Below are 13,991 nucleotides of genomic sequence, written 5' to 3' on the forward strand. Positions count from 1 at the left end.
TGAGAACTTATAAATTACTTTAAAACTTAAACATAACCACTTATATATATATATATCTATATATATATATATATATATATATATATATATATATATATATATATATATATTTAATATATAATTAATATATTATTATTATATATTATATATTAATATAATATTATTTAATAAATATTATTATATTATTTTATATATATTATATAGATAATATAATCTATATATGATATATATATATCGTATATATATAGTAATATAGTATATATATTACGTATATATTATATATATATATATATATATATATATATATATATATATATTATATATATATATAACATGATATATATATGTATATATTAAATGTATATATATACGTATATAGTATATTGTATATATATATATAATATATATATATATATATATATATATATATATATATATATTATATATTATATATATATATATATATTATATGTATATATATATGGTATATATATGTATGTATGTATGTATGTAGTATGTATGTATGGATGTATGTATGTATGTATGTATGTATGTATGGTATGTATGTATGTATGTAGTATATATAATATATATCTATATATATATACATATATATATACATATATATATATATATATATATATATATATATATTAAAAAAAAAGTATTAATTTAAAATTTATATTGTATGTATGTCTGTATGTATGTATGTATGTATGTATGTATGTATGTATGTATGTATGTATGTAATGTATGTATGTAGGTATGTATGTATGTATGGTATGTATTATGTATTTATGTTATATATTATTAGATATATATATCTATAATATAATATATATATATATTATTGTGTATGTATGTATGTATTAATGTATGTATGTATGTGGATGGTATGATGGTATGTATGTATGTAATGTATGTGGTAGTAGTTACCAACACACAGCCCTAAGGTAACGTGCACCGAGTGGAGGCTGTAATTTGTGGAAATAGAATTATCTAATTTTAATCTCACCTTGCTGAATGTTCTTATGGAATTATCTTAATAGGTATATACTTTGGGAAAAAATTAAATTGATGTGTCCTTATATATGTTTATTCTTTACTAGGGGTTCTTATAAATTTTCCACCAATGTGTTTCTGGGCTCTTGGACTAATAAAACTTATTTCTTTGAAAGGCACTTTGTTGCAATTACGAGTTTGTAGGCACGAGGGAATTTTACTGAGTACGATAGTCACTTGTCACTGTCTGTTGCACACCACACTTCTGCACTTTTCCCTCTCTTCTGTTTCTTATTCTTCTCAGTTCTGCTGCTGCGCCACTCTTCTGTTCTGCACTCGTTCTCCCCCTTCTCCACTCGATTCCCCTCTTGTCTTTTTCTCTTCTGTCTTTCTCTTTCTCTGTCTGGCCTTTTTATCAGGATGATATCTTCTTAGCACCGCCTTTGGATTTTTGAATTTTGACTGGGTGTGGCATCTTCTGAAAGAATTCTTGTCTGAGTGGCTACAGACTTTATACAAAACCGCCTTCCTGTCACTTGTTCCCTAGTGATTCGTAGACTCTTCATTTAGGAAACGCCTCTTGCTTGATGCCTTGGCTTCTTGGGGTGCGTACCTTTGGAAACCTCATAGCTTATTCATTGAGACCCCTTTTTGGGCTGTCCTACAATCTGGCACCGCTGGTTTTGATTTGCCAAGACTCTAGGCCTAGTCTTGGAAAGGGTGGAGCTCTCGAGTTAACACTTCCCCTTTTTTAAACAAGGGAGCATAGAATTCCTTCTATAACATATGCCAGATGGGCTATAGGAATTTTCCCTGGCCCCATCTAACCTGTCACAAGAAGGGAGCACCCATTAATCTTTCTAAGTGTACTGGTGTAAGCGTAATGAGGTGTGACGAGTTGAGTTCCAATTTCTCGAAGATGCCTGGGAGATGCAAGCCAGATGCCTGACGGCTAAAAGACTTGGTCGTTTTGGAGTAACAAGATCCTTTCTTGAAAATCATTATTCGTTCCCTTTTCCATTTCCGTGCCACTCTCTCAGTTCTTTATAAGTTAATGCCTTTTGGAATAATTTCCTTAATTCTTTAACGACACTGTAATATATATATATTATATATATGCACACGAAGGGGGGTGTCCACTATATATATATATATATATATATATATATATATATATATATATATTATATATATATATATATATATATATATATATATATATACACAATATATACATATATATTCTGGGCCATTATGTAAAGGGCTTTTAGAGTAGAATTCTTTTTGTAAAAGTTATAGTTTTTCTAAGCTTGTTGTTTTGCAGGCTGGTAAGATGTTAAGGGTTCTTGCAAAATATGTGCAGAAATGTTAAGCAGTCTGTATCTTGGACAGTTCACTTCTAAGTTTTCAGAGAGGTCTAAAAAGCAAATTTACATGAGTGCTTTAGTGTGTAATGGGGGTCATAGGTAAAAATATTTATCTTTAGATTTTATGGTTTCAGAAATTTGAATTTTTTATACCAAAGTTTTTACAAGGTCAGGTTAGGTATTTGGTAAGAAGGTAAGAGGAACAGTTATCTAGAAGGTTGTTCGTAAGGTAGGACTAATAAAATAAGGACGTCCTAGAAAATCATTGAAATGGTGGGAATTCAGGAAGAAAGGGCACATGACAGAAATGTATGGGGAAAGAGCATATTACATTTCTAACCTTGTCAAAGGAAAGCCTGATATAAAAAAAATATCAAAGATAACCTGACAAGTCTCTTGTTTATCTCCACTTTCAGATTTGCTGCTGTCCGTACCCTGAGCAAAGTGGCAATGACTCAACCCAGTGCTGTTACAGCTTGCAACTTGGATCTGGAAAACTTAATACAAGATGTAAATAGATCAATTGCAACTCTTGCAATCACCACCCTGCTAAAGACTGGGTCTGAAGGGTCTGTAGATAGACTCATGAAGTCTATCTCTTCTTTCCTCAATGACATATCAGACGAATTCAAGGTGGTGGTTGTTGAGGTAAGTTCCTAGTCATTATTTCTTAAGTGGTTGATTTGTTTTGAGAAATGAGCATTGCAGATGTTGTAAGGATATTTTGTTTTTAATGGAAATTTACCTACAGTGTAGATTTCTTTTGATAATCCTTATTGATAAAGAAGTTTGATAGCTAGACCAAAGGGAGTGAATAAAAAGTTGGTCTTAAGCAATGCCATCATGGCCCAAAGGGATGCTTCAAATAAACTTGCATGTAAAGATACATTGTAGGTGCAGGCAGGAGATGAATATCAGTTATTTATTCCTTAACACTTTCCAGTTTAATGTAATGGACGGATTGCACCTTGGGAGTATTAATAACAGGTTTGGGGTGGTGGATGGATTGATCCTGTAGATAAACAATATTAGACACCAGTGCAACTTTGACATTGGCTAAATCATGAGTCTGGCTTCTTAGGACTCAAGTTCTACTTCACTTAAAGGGAGAATGCACTGCGTCTTTCACATGACGTCTTTTCGTAAATTTGCTCAAACCAAGATGTTGCTGTTGGTATTTGGTCTTGTCTTTTACGATAGTATACCAGTTTTAAATATAATTTTGCAAAGAGATATTAGAAAAAACATGTTCAAAATAAAAAAAAAGTTACTGAATCTTTGTTCTCAATACATTTACGTAAATATTTTCAGCAAGTATGCTAAGAATTTGTTACAGATTTTATTTCTTATCTCTTTTGATATTGTGTGAGCTATAATTGTGATTTTATAGAATGAAATAAAATTATTTATTTAAAAAAACACATAAGTTGGTCAAATTTACGATTGTCTTGTAAAAGAGGTCCTAAAGGGGTTGTAAATAGTCATTCCCAACTTCTCGTGGAAGGTATGGAAATTTTTATTTTTTGTCTCTTTCACCATGTGCATTTGCACATCTTCCTCTTTCCATTGATGTGTTTTTGTCATAAATTTGCCAACCTGAAAGTTTTGCTGGCATAGGGTGCTGCATATTGATCGATTACCCCAGCTCCTAAGGGTTAAGAAAGTAAATTAATTTTGTACATTTATGAGCTGCATTGGCTAATTAGGTATTTACTTCGAGTAGCATGTTTATGAGGATTTTAATTAAGAATAGAAAATTGCATGATCTTTTCAAGGGTCAATAATCCATAAATGCTCAAGTTGTGGTAAATGAAAGCTAAACAGCAAATGACTGAAGTTGTTGTTCTTGGGCCTAGGGACACAGGAGTTTGATCAGTTTCCTTCCTTGTCAGTTACATACAACTAGCTGCTTGATGATGATCTAGTAGTGATGGAGTGCAAAGCTTGATTCTCTGACCTTGTCCAAGTAATAGCGCCATACTGGTTTTTGGATTTGTTATCCCAAAGAAGAAAACTTAATATTTTCAAATTGCCACACCAGTCCAAATGAGGTTAAAAATGGAGGGTGTCACTACTTGTAAGAATTTTGGTCTTTCTAACCTCAACTTTGGCTCAGTTGGGTTATTTTAGTTGGGTTACAGTTGCCTCAGTATTGAGAAAAAAGATCTACATCTTGCTTTTACGATGCTAGAGCCAAACATTCGTAAGTTGGTGGTTCAGCACCAGTCATAGGGATCACAGTCAAAAGCATTGAAGGAAGATAGTGACGGCATGTGGAAGGAATCTTTGTTTTCATGTAAATATTTGTGGTTTTTTTCAAGTGATATCTTCATCCAAATAATGGAGCAGGAGTTCTGAATCATTGACCTGTCCAAACTGCAGTCATTAGTTTGTCTACTTACCAAATTGCAGTAACTTAAGTGGTGCAACTGGACTCAAGTTGGCTGGATAAGTGGGAGAGGGACTTGAGAACAAGAATTCACTTTGGCTGAGAGAGGGAGCTATAAGAACTCAGGTCTGCTGGTTGGGGGCCAAGGTCATAAAAATTTGAGAACCTCTGCTATAGAGGATGTATTGTTTACCATGGGAACTGCAAACTGCATTTCCAAGCTGCATTGCTTTCTGCTTTTCATGTTCATTTGTTCCATGCTTGAGAAACGAGGAAGCATTGTTTACAGGTCTCTGTAATAACAAAATTGTCGTTGTCAGATAGCTTAGAACTGATTCAGGCATAATGGTAGTGTAGCAGTCCATTTCTAAGTGAAGTTCTTATTTGGGAGAAAACATCATTTTTTTTTCACCCTTGCCTCATGTTTACACCCAAATGTGGTAGAGGAAATACTAGGGACACACTTCAACAAAAATGGAGATAAAAGAAAGCTGTGTGAGAAAAAGATGGCAATCCTAACCGAACAGTATGCAATAGATATATCGGAGAGAAAAATTCTTGTATAAAACCAGCTATTGGGTTAAACTTATTTTCCATTTGGGTTAGAGGTGAAATTGATTCTCTTCACACTCATCTGATTGCTCATTTCTGCCTGAACTCATATTCAAGTTAGAACTTCATCTATGCCCCCTTTTTATCCATTATTTTCTGGACCTTCTTAATGGTTCTTTGTCTTGCTACTACTTTGCTCTCCATCTCATTACATGCTCCTACCATCTCAGTCATTGAGATCTCAATACTAATTGTCTGCTTCTCTTGTAAACTAAGGTTCTGTAATGTATTTTGATTATGTATTGTTTCCATAGTATTAATTTTTAAATGTACTAGCCCTTGTATATTTGTTTACAGTTATCTAGTTAGTGTTTTGCCCAAGATTGTTGTCTCATTTATGTTCTTCTTGTTAAGAATGTATGCTTTGTCTGCTAACAGCAAATAGGTTGGTAACTTTAGGTAATTATATCCAAAGAGAGAAATGCCATGAGTAGAAAGCAGTAGATTTGCCACACAAGGAGGATGGTAGAAGAGAATACTATACAGGTATTCGCCTACTTATGATGGGGTTAGGTTCTGAAAAACCAATCGTTTGTTGAAAAAATCGTATCTCGAATATAGCCTAGCCTACACTTGGGTATGTAATCAGTACTATCTTTACATATAGGGTAGCTACCCTACACTACACAGTATACTTATACATATATGTACAGCATAATAATTATTAATTTGTTCATGAAACTTACCTGTCAGATATTTATATAGCTGTATTTTCTGACGTCCGACAGAATTTCAAAACTCGCGGCACACGTAGTGGGCGGCCAGGTGGTAGTACCCATTCCGCCGCTGGGAGGCGGATATCAGGAACCATTCCCATTTTCTATTCATATTTTTTCTGTCGCCGGTGCTGTAAACAACTGTTTGCAGTACCTCCGTCTAGGATTTTTGGATTATTTCGTTTCTAAGTATCTGGATTGACTTTTGGTTATCGACCCTGGATTGTTGGATTGGCACACGTAATAGTGGACTGTTTTTTGAATTTGGATTGGCTTTTCTGTGTACATGATGTCAGGATCAAGTACAGGGAGTTTCAGAGTGTGTGTGAGGAGTGAATGTAAGGTGAGGCTTCTTAAACCTTCAGTTGATCCTCACACAGTTTGTATGGAATGCAGGGGGCATGTTTGTTTGGTTGATGATCGGTGCAATGAATGCAAGGATTTGACCGTGATGGATGGAGAAATGTATGAGACCTATCGGCGTAAATTGGAGCGTGATAGAGTCAGGAGGGCTTCCTCCAGGAGCAGTTCTACAAAAGGTAAGGAATGTAACATTTCTCCTCCTCTAACACCGGTAGATTTTGTTTCACCTAAACCTGTGATGTTGCCTTCGGGCCCTGTTTCTGTGTCTGGAGAAGGTAATGCCCTTTCTCTGATTCTCGAGTCTCTGCGCACTCTTGAATCTAAAGTGTTGGCCTTGGAAACTGGCCCTGTGAAAGTTTGTGATCGTGCCCTAGTGTTGTGGAGGGGGCGTCAGATCGGCCCAATAATGCCTCTAGGCTGAGACCTCTATCGGACTCCCAGGACTCAGGGAGAGGGTATGTCGAAAGCCGCAAGAGGGTTACGGGGGCTCCCCACCGATCTGGCGTCCCTTCGGCAGGCCTTGTTGCAAAGTCCCAGGCTGTCAAGGAGCGCGCACGGGCGCGCATCCTTCAGGACTGCTTTTCGTCCTCCGAGGCGTCCTCCCCGCGCAAGGGGTGGAGCGCTCGGAGAGACACTCGTCCACTGAAAAGGACGTTTCGTGTTGAGGACGCTTCACGTCCTGCATCGCCACTTTCTTCAGAGGACGCTTATGACGCTCTTCCACCTTAGAAGAGAGGTAAAATCTCTTCCGACGAGGACGCTGGGTTGCGCGCACAGGTGCGTATCCCTGAGAAGCAGGTAGCTGTACCTGTGAGAAGGAAGGAGGCGTCCCCTCGCCTTCTCGCAGGTTCAGTCCTGCCCCTTCTAGTTCGTCACCTACGAAGAATATTCTTTTGTCCCTTCGTCACCTACGAAGAATATTCTTTTGTCCCTTCAGGACCAGATTTCTACCCTTATGGCTCAGAGGACTCGCCCAGCAGCAGTCGAGCCTAAGCGGAGAAAGGACGTCAGGCTGCCCGTCAAGAGGACGAAGCAGTCTCCTTCTCTCTCTCCTCGTTCGTCTCTTTCCCCGCCTTCGGATCATCGCCGATCTCGTTCTCCTGATATAGCTTGCGCTCAGCAGGACGCTTTTCGCTTTCGTCAAGACGCTTTCTACGTGAAGCAGGACGCTTTTGAGGACGCTCGGCAGGACGCTTTCCATTCTAAGCAGGACGCTTTTCGAACAAGGCAGGACGCTTTCCATGCTAAGCAGGACGCTTTTCACGAGAAGCGGGACGCTTTTGAGGCCTCTCGTCAGGACGCTCGTGTGGACGCTCGGAGGGACGTGTCTCCCCATAAGGAGTTTCTTAGAGCGCATAGAGACTCTTTACCTTCCGGTCTTAGTAGTGCTATCAAGAAGCATAAGATATCTTCATTTAGAAGTAAGGCAGTCTCCGTCGTTTCACAGGACGCTCGACGCACCCAAGACGTTCTTCCTTCTGCAAGTGTTGAAGGATCATCGTAAGGACGAGTCCGTGCCTGAAGCGTCAACTTCTAAGCAGCGGAAGTCTTTGTTTAAGCGTAGACCTGCTGGACGTACGCCCTCTCCGGATGGACGATCACCGGTTCCTCTTAGAGAAGAAGGGGAACATAGTAGTCCAGCGAGCTCAGTGGAAGAGGAACCTCCTTTGGTTTCGTCTGTCTCTGACTATAAGGTTCTTGTGCTGGCTGTTTACGTTCGTCCTTCGGGACAAGTTTCAGCCGGCAGCTCCTAGGTCTCCTCCCTCGCAACTTTCGTCTTCCAAGTCATTCAAGACACCGGAGTTTGTTGAAATGAAGACTTCTCTTTTAACCAAGAGGGCTTTCAAGAAGCTCCAGGACTTCATGACTCGAAGGAAGGATCAGGGCAAGACGACTTTCGCCCTTCCTCCCTCTAGACTCGCCTGGAAAGGAGGCGTTTGGTATGAGACCAAGGAAGACGTGGGTGTGAAGGTTCCTTCGTCTGCACTTGGGGACTTCTCCAGCTTAGTGGACGCCCAGAGGAGGTCCCTCTTATCAGCTGCAAAGGTGTCCTGGACTCCTTCGGAGACGGACCACCACTTGAAAGGACTGCTGCGCACGTTGGGAGTCTTCAAACTTCTTGGACTTGGGTGCTTGGGGAGTTCTGGACCTTCAGTCCTAGAAGCCCTGACTCTCTCAGTCTGGGGGAGCTGTCCAGTGTGTTGTCATGTATGGACAAGGCCGTCAGGGATGGTTCGGAAGAGCTAGTTTCTCACTTTGGAACAGTTTTCCTTAAGAAAAGGGCTCTTCTTTGTAATTTCACCGCAAAGTCTGTTACTTCCGCTCAGAAAGCGGAATTGCTCTTTTCTCCTCTTTCGGACCATCTCTTCCCCCAGACGATGGTAAAAGATCTAGCGACTAGTTTGCAGGAGAAGGCGACCCAGGACCTATTAGCACAGTCCTCGAGGCGTCCAGCAGTTCCTTCTACATCATCGTTTGTGAGACCTCCGAAGAAAGTTAAACCCTTTTGTGGAGCTCCTCCCTCGAGAGCAGCCCCTCGAGGGAGAGGACTTTCAAGAGGAAGAGCTTCCTTTAAACCTAAGTCAACCAAATGAAGAACATGTCCTTCAGACGCCAGTCGGGGCCAGACTGAAGTTTTTTGCGGATGCATGGAGACAGAGAGGGGCGGACCCTTGGACTCTCAAGATCTTAGAGCAAGGGTACAAGATCCCTTTTGCATCCTCCTCTAACATCAACTCCCAGAGACCTTTCCCCGTCTTATCAGGGAGAGAAGAAATGCATCCTTTTCGATCTTTTAGATCAGATGATCGAAAAAAGAGCGGTGGAGCAAGTCGTGGACCTGGGGTCACCAGGCTTCTACAACAGAATTTTCCTGGTACCGAAGCAGTCGTCGGGTTGGCGCCCAGTCCTGGATGTAAGCAGGCTCAATCTTTTTGTAGAAAAAAGCAAGTTCAAGATGGAGACGTCTCAGTCAGTGCTAGGAGCCTTGAGACCTGGCGACTGGATGGTGTCCCTAGACCTGCAAGATGCGTACTTTCACGTCCCCCGTCCCCCCTCTTTCAAGGAAGTACCTGAGATTCGTCTTAGGAAACAGAGTATGGCAATTCAGAGCCCTTTGTTTCGGTCTCAGCTCGGCCCCACGAGGTGTCTTTACAGTAATAATGAAGAATGTAGCGAGGTGGTTACATTCTTCAGGGATCAGAATATCCCTATACCTCGACGATTGGTTGATCAGAGCATCGTCGAAAGGAAAATGTCTGAAGGACCTTCAGTCAACTTGAGCCTTAGCAAAGTCCCTGGGACTTTTAGTCAACTCCGAAAAGTCACATCTGACCCCGACACAGTCCATCGTGTATCTGGGGATTCAGATGGATTCAGTGGCTTTTTCTTTTCGTTTCGTTTCCGTCCCAGGAACGTCAGCGTCTAGGCTTAGAGAAAGTCTCAGCCTTCCTAGGGAGAGAGACTTGCTCGGCGAGGGAATGGATGAGTCTGCTGGGCACCATTTCCTCGCTGGAAATGTTTGTCTCCTTGGGAAGACTGCACCTCAGGCCTCTTCAATTTTTCCTAGCGGAAGAATGGAAAGCCAAGGAGGATCTGAATGCGATCTTGAAGATCTCAAATACAGTGAAAGGCCACTTAAGATGGTGGCTCGACCCTCAGAAGTTGCGAGAGGGTTTATCCCTAAATCTTCTGAGCCCCGACCTAGTGTTGTTTTCAGACGCTTCCATTTCCGGTTGGGGAGCAACACTAGGAGGGGAGGAAGTGTCAGGCTCCTGGAGAGGGGAACAGGTAGCCTGGCACATCAATGTGAAAGAACTAGCAGCGATCTTCCTGTCGCTGCAGTTCTTCGAAGACAAAGTGACAGGCAAGGTCATCCAAGTCAACTCGGACAGCACCACAGCCCTTGCATATCTGAAGAATCAGGGAGGAACTCACTCCCGACCCCTTTTTCACCTGGCAAGGGAAGTTCTGCTATGGGCAGATGTGAAGCAGATCAAGATCCTGACGAGATTCGTCGCAGGGGTACAGAACGTCAGGGCGGACCTTCTCAGTCGACAAGATCAAATCCTGCCAACAGAGTGGACCTTACACCAAGAAGTGTGTCAACAACTATGGAAGTTGTGGGGACGTCCTCTAGTCGACCTGTTCGCGACGTCGAGGACAAAGAGGCTTCCTCTGTATTGCTCCCCGGTCCTGGATCCAGGAGCAATTGCGGTGGATGCATTGCTATGGAGTTGGACGGGCCTAGACCTTTACGCTTTTCCTCCATTCAAGATCATGGGGGAAGTCATGAGGAAGTTCGCAGCTTCAGAAGGGACAAGGTTGACCCTGATCGCCCCGATGTGGCCAGCAAGAGAATGGTTCACAGAGGTCATGACATTCCTTGTGGACTTCCCAAGGACGTTGCCCTGGAGGAGAGATCTACTCAAACAGCCTCACTTCGAAAGGTATCACCAAAACCTCTCCGCTCTGGATCTGACTGCGTTCAGACTATCGAAAAGTTGTCCAGAGCGAGAGGTTTTTCGAAAGCAGCTGCGAGAGCAATCGCTAATGCTAGAAGAGCCTCCTTCAGGGCATGGTGCAGAAAGGAGGGAATTTCCTTTTCCACGACCTCTGTGAACCAGATAGCCGATTTTTTGCTTTTCTTATGAAATGTGCAAAAATTGGCAGTCCCGACCATTAAGGGATATAAGAGTATGTTGTCAGCCGTTTTTCGACACAGGACTGGACCTCTCTGACAACAAGGATCTCCACGACCTCTTGAGATCATTTGAAACCACCAAGATTCCACAAGCGAGACCGCCTTCATGGAACCTCGATGTGTTTCTTAAACATTTAATGTCAAGTCCTTTTGAGCCTCTCCACGAAGCGTCTCTACGGCGCTTTTTCTAACTTCTCTGGCGACGGCGAAGAGAGTTAGTGAAATCCAAGCGTTCAGTAGCCAAGTGGGCTTCAAGGGGGACAACGCTGTCTGCTCGTTGAGTCCAACTTTCTTGGTTAAGAATGAGAACCCGTCTAACCCTTGGCCCAAGAGCTTTGAGATCAAAGGTATGTCGAGTCTCGTGGGTCAAGAACCAGAGAGAGCCCTGTGCCCTGTCAGGGCTCTCAAGTTCTATATTCACAGAACTAAAGAGGTAAGAGGTCCCTCAGGTAATCTCTGGTGCTCGGTGAAAAGACCAGAATTGCCTTTGTCAAAGAATGCTGTGGCTTTCTTTCTGAGGGACGTCATTAAAGAGGCTCATTCATCTTGCCAGAAGACTGATTTGAGCCTCTTACAAGTGAAAGCTCACGAAGTCAGAGCCATAGCTACCTCTCTTGCCTTCCAAAGGAATATGTCTATCAAGGATATCCTTGATAGCACCTTTTGGAGGAGCAATTCCGTATTCGCCTCACATTACCTTCGGGATGTGAGAACGATTTACGAGAACTGTAGTTCTTTGGGGCCATACATTTCTGCGGACACAGTTTTGGGGGGGGGGGGCTGAAGGTAGCTCTCTCCCTATCCCTTAGCTTAGAATAGGTTAGTTTTATTGTTGTGTTTTTGGTTGATGGTGAGATCTTCTGTGAAAATCTCCCATTCTTTAGATTAACTGTCAGGGGTTTTTAGGTTAGTTGGTCAGGTGGTGGTCAGTTGCTTCGTAGCCCTCATATGTTTGGCTCGATGGTCTTGTCACGTTGAGGTCACGTCCCCGTTGACAGAGCATCCAGAGCATCCAGAGCGCACCAGCACTACAGGTCTCCACCTGGCTGGCAACTCTGATTAAAGCAGAAGCAGGCTTAAGTGACAGTAATCACAGAGTCTACTTTGCTAACAGGTAAGGAACCAAGATGTACATCATCTACTTAATTTAAGTTTCCTAAAAATCCTATTCTGTCTCTTCCCACCATCCGAAGGTGGGATTCAGCTATATATATATCTGACAGGTAAGTTTCATGAACAAAATGTTATTGTTATAATACAATTAAGTTTGTTCATACTTACCTGGCAGATATATATAATTAGTGTGCCCACCCTCCTCCCCTCAGGAGACAGTGGCATGGATAAAATATGAATAGAAAATGGGAATGGTTCCTGATATCCGCCTCCCAGCGGCGGGAATGGGTACTACCACCTGGCCGCCCACTACGTGTGTCGCGAGTTTTGAAATTCTGTCGGACGTCAGAAAATACAGCTATATATATATCTGCCAGGTAAGTATGAACAAACTTAATTGTATTATAACAATAACATTTTCAGCTAATTCTCTAGGTTCAATGCATATTGGCTCATGATAATTCAGTACAAAGAGAAATTGAATAACATTAACAAGGTAGCCTAGCATATACAATGATAGCTACCATGGTAAATCAGACACATTCGGACCGATATCGGCATAATTGAGCTACCTATCAGGCTGCTGATGCCTACATATAATTATGCAATAAAAAACATAACAAATATGCATCTTTTCTGCAAATCTTTTAAAAATTATACATTACTCTTATCCTATTACGTACATTGTATGTACGTATTCTCATATTACGTATTGTATCATAAAATACTAACAAAGCGGTCAATGTTTTGGTTTGGAAATCAGCTGATGGTGAATACGAGTATTTCATCATATGTAACTCAATTCAGAGCGAATTGTTTTGCTTCTTGTTAGCATAAAAGAATATCTAGATACTTTACTTACGTGAGACAAGGTCATCTTTTCGTTATGAGACGTGCTAATTTTAAGTCTAAATATGAATTTAATACGTCTCGTTGGGAACTAAATTATTTTTTTCATTAACAGATTGGTTTGTGGGCATGTTTATTGTGTAATGAAAATTTCGTGATTCCGTTCGCTATTTTCACTTGATTTCTTCGTAGTACGATCTTTACTGTTACATTATTTATCTTTTGTCAACGTGAAAACATTTACTGTATTCTTTCAAGACCTGAAGTTTGATTAAAATGATTCTCTCTCAACTTTATCCTCGGTTGTGTTTAATCAGAGAAGTTTACGGGAGTTTTATCTTTGTTACCGATGCACAATAACAGTCATTAGCAGCTCGAAAAGTGTTCTCAGCTTCAGCTAGCTACAACTTTGTTTAAATTTAACAGTATGTTTCCTTGCTGTAATCTTTGATTTATAGCGAATAAGGTTATTACCTAAAAATATATCTGTCCTATTATACATAACGTTATTTATAACATAATTGCGGTAATTGTTTACTATCGTACGATGGTTGAAAAACAAGCCAAGTAGATGTTGTTATCCAATTCGGTTGTACATCACAAAATGTTGTCTCTTGTTCGGTTGTTCATGGCTGTACACATTTATCAAAAGGGTAAAACATTTAAACAAAACTTTCATAATTCTCTTTTGCTTTTTTTAAACTTATTTAATAGAAGATGGGATAAAGTTAGGCTATTGTAATTTGGTCTTTCTCTCTTGCTGCCAGGTTGTATGCTGCTGGGCTGCACCTGTTACGAGCAAAATTTTAAAATATTTTCAAAATTATGTTCCTAGAATTTTTCTCTGTCTAACTGGGGTACTATGTTTGTTTCAATCC

General features: G+C 40.6%; 1 protein-coding gene across 1 annotated transcript in view; it reads left to right on the forward strand.

The window, feature by feature from the left end:
• The window catches only part of LOC135213264 (coatomer subunit gamma-2-like), a 115,279-nt gene that overhangs the window by 79,667 nt on the left and 21,621 nt on the right, over positions 1–13,991 (forward strand). The window contains exon 11 of the mRNA XM_064247244.1: positions 2,786–3,017. Within this exon, the coding sequence (XP_064103314.1) occupies positions 2,786–3,017 (232 nt within the window). The remainder of the gene's footprint in view (positions 1–2,785; positions 3,018–13,991) is intronic.

This window comes from Macrobrachium nipponense, chromosome 42, assembly GCF_015104395.2.
Source record: "Macrobrachium nipponense isolate FS-2020 chromosome 42, ASM1510439v2, whole genome shotgun sequence".
Classification (NCBI taxonomy): Eukaryota; Metazoa; Arthropoda; class Malacostraca; order Decapoda; family Palaemonidae; genus Macrobrachium; species Macrobrachium nipponense.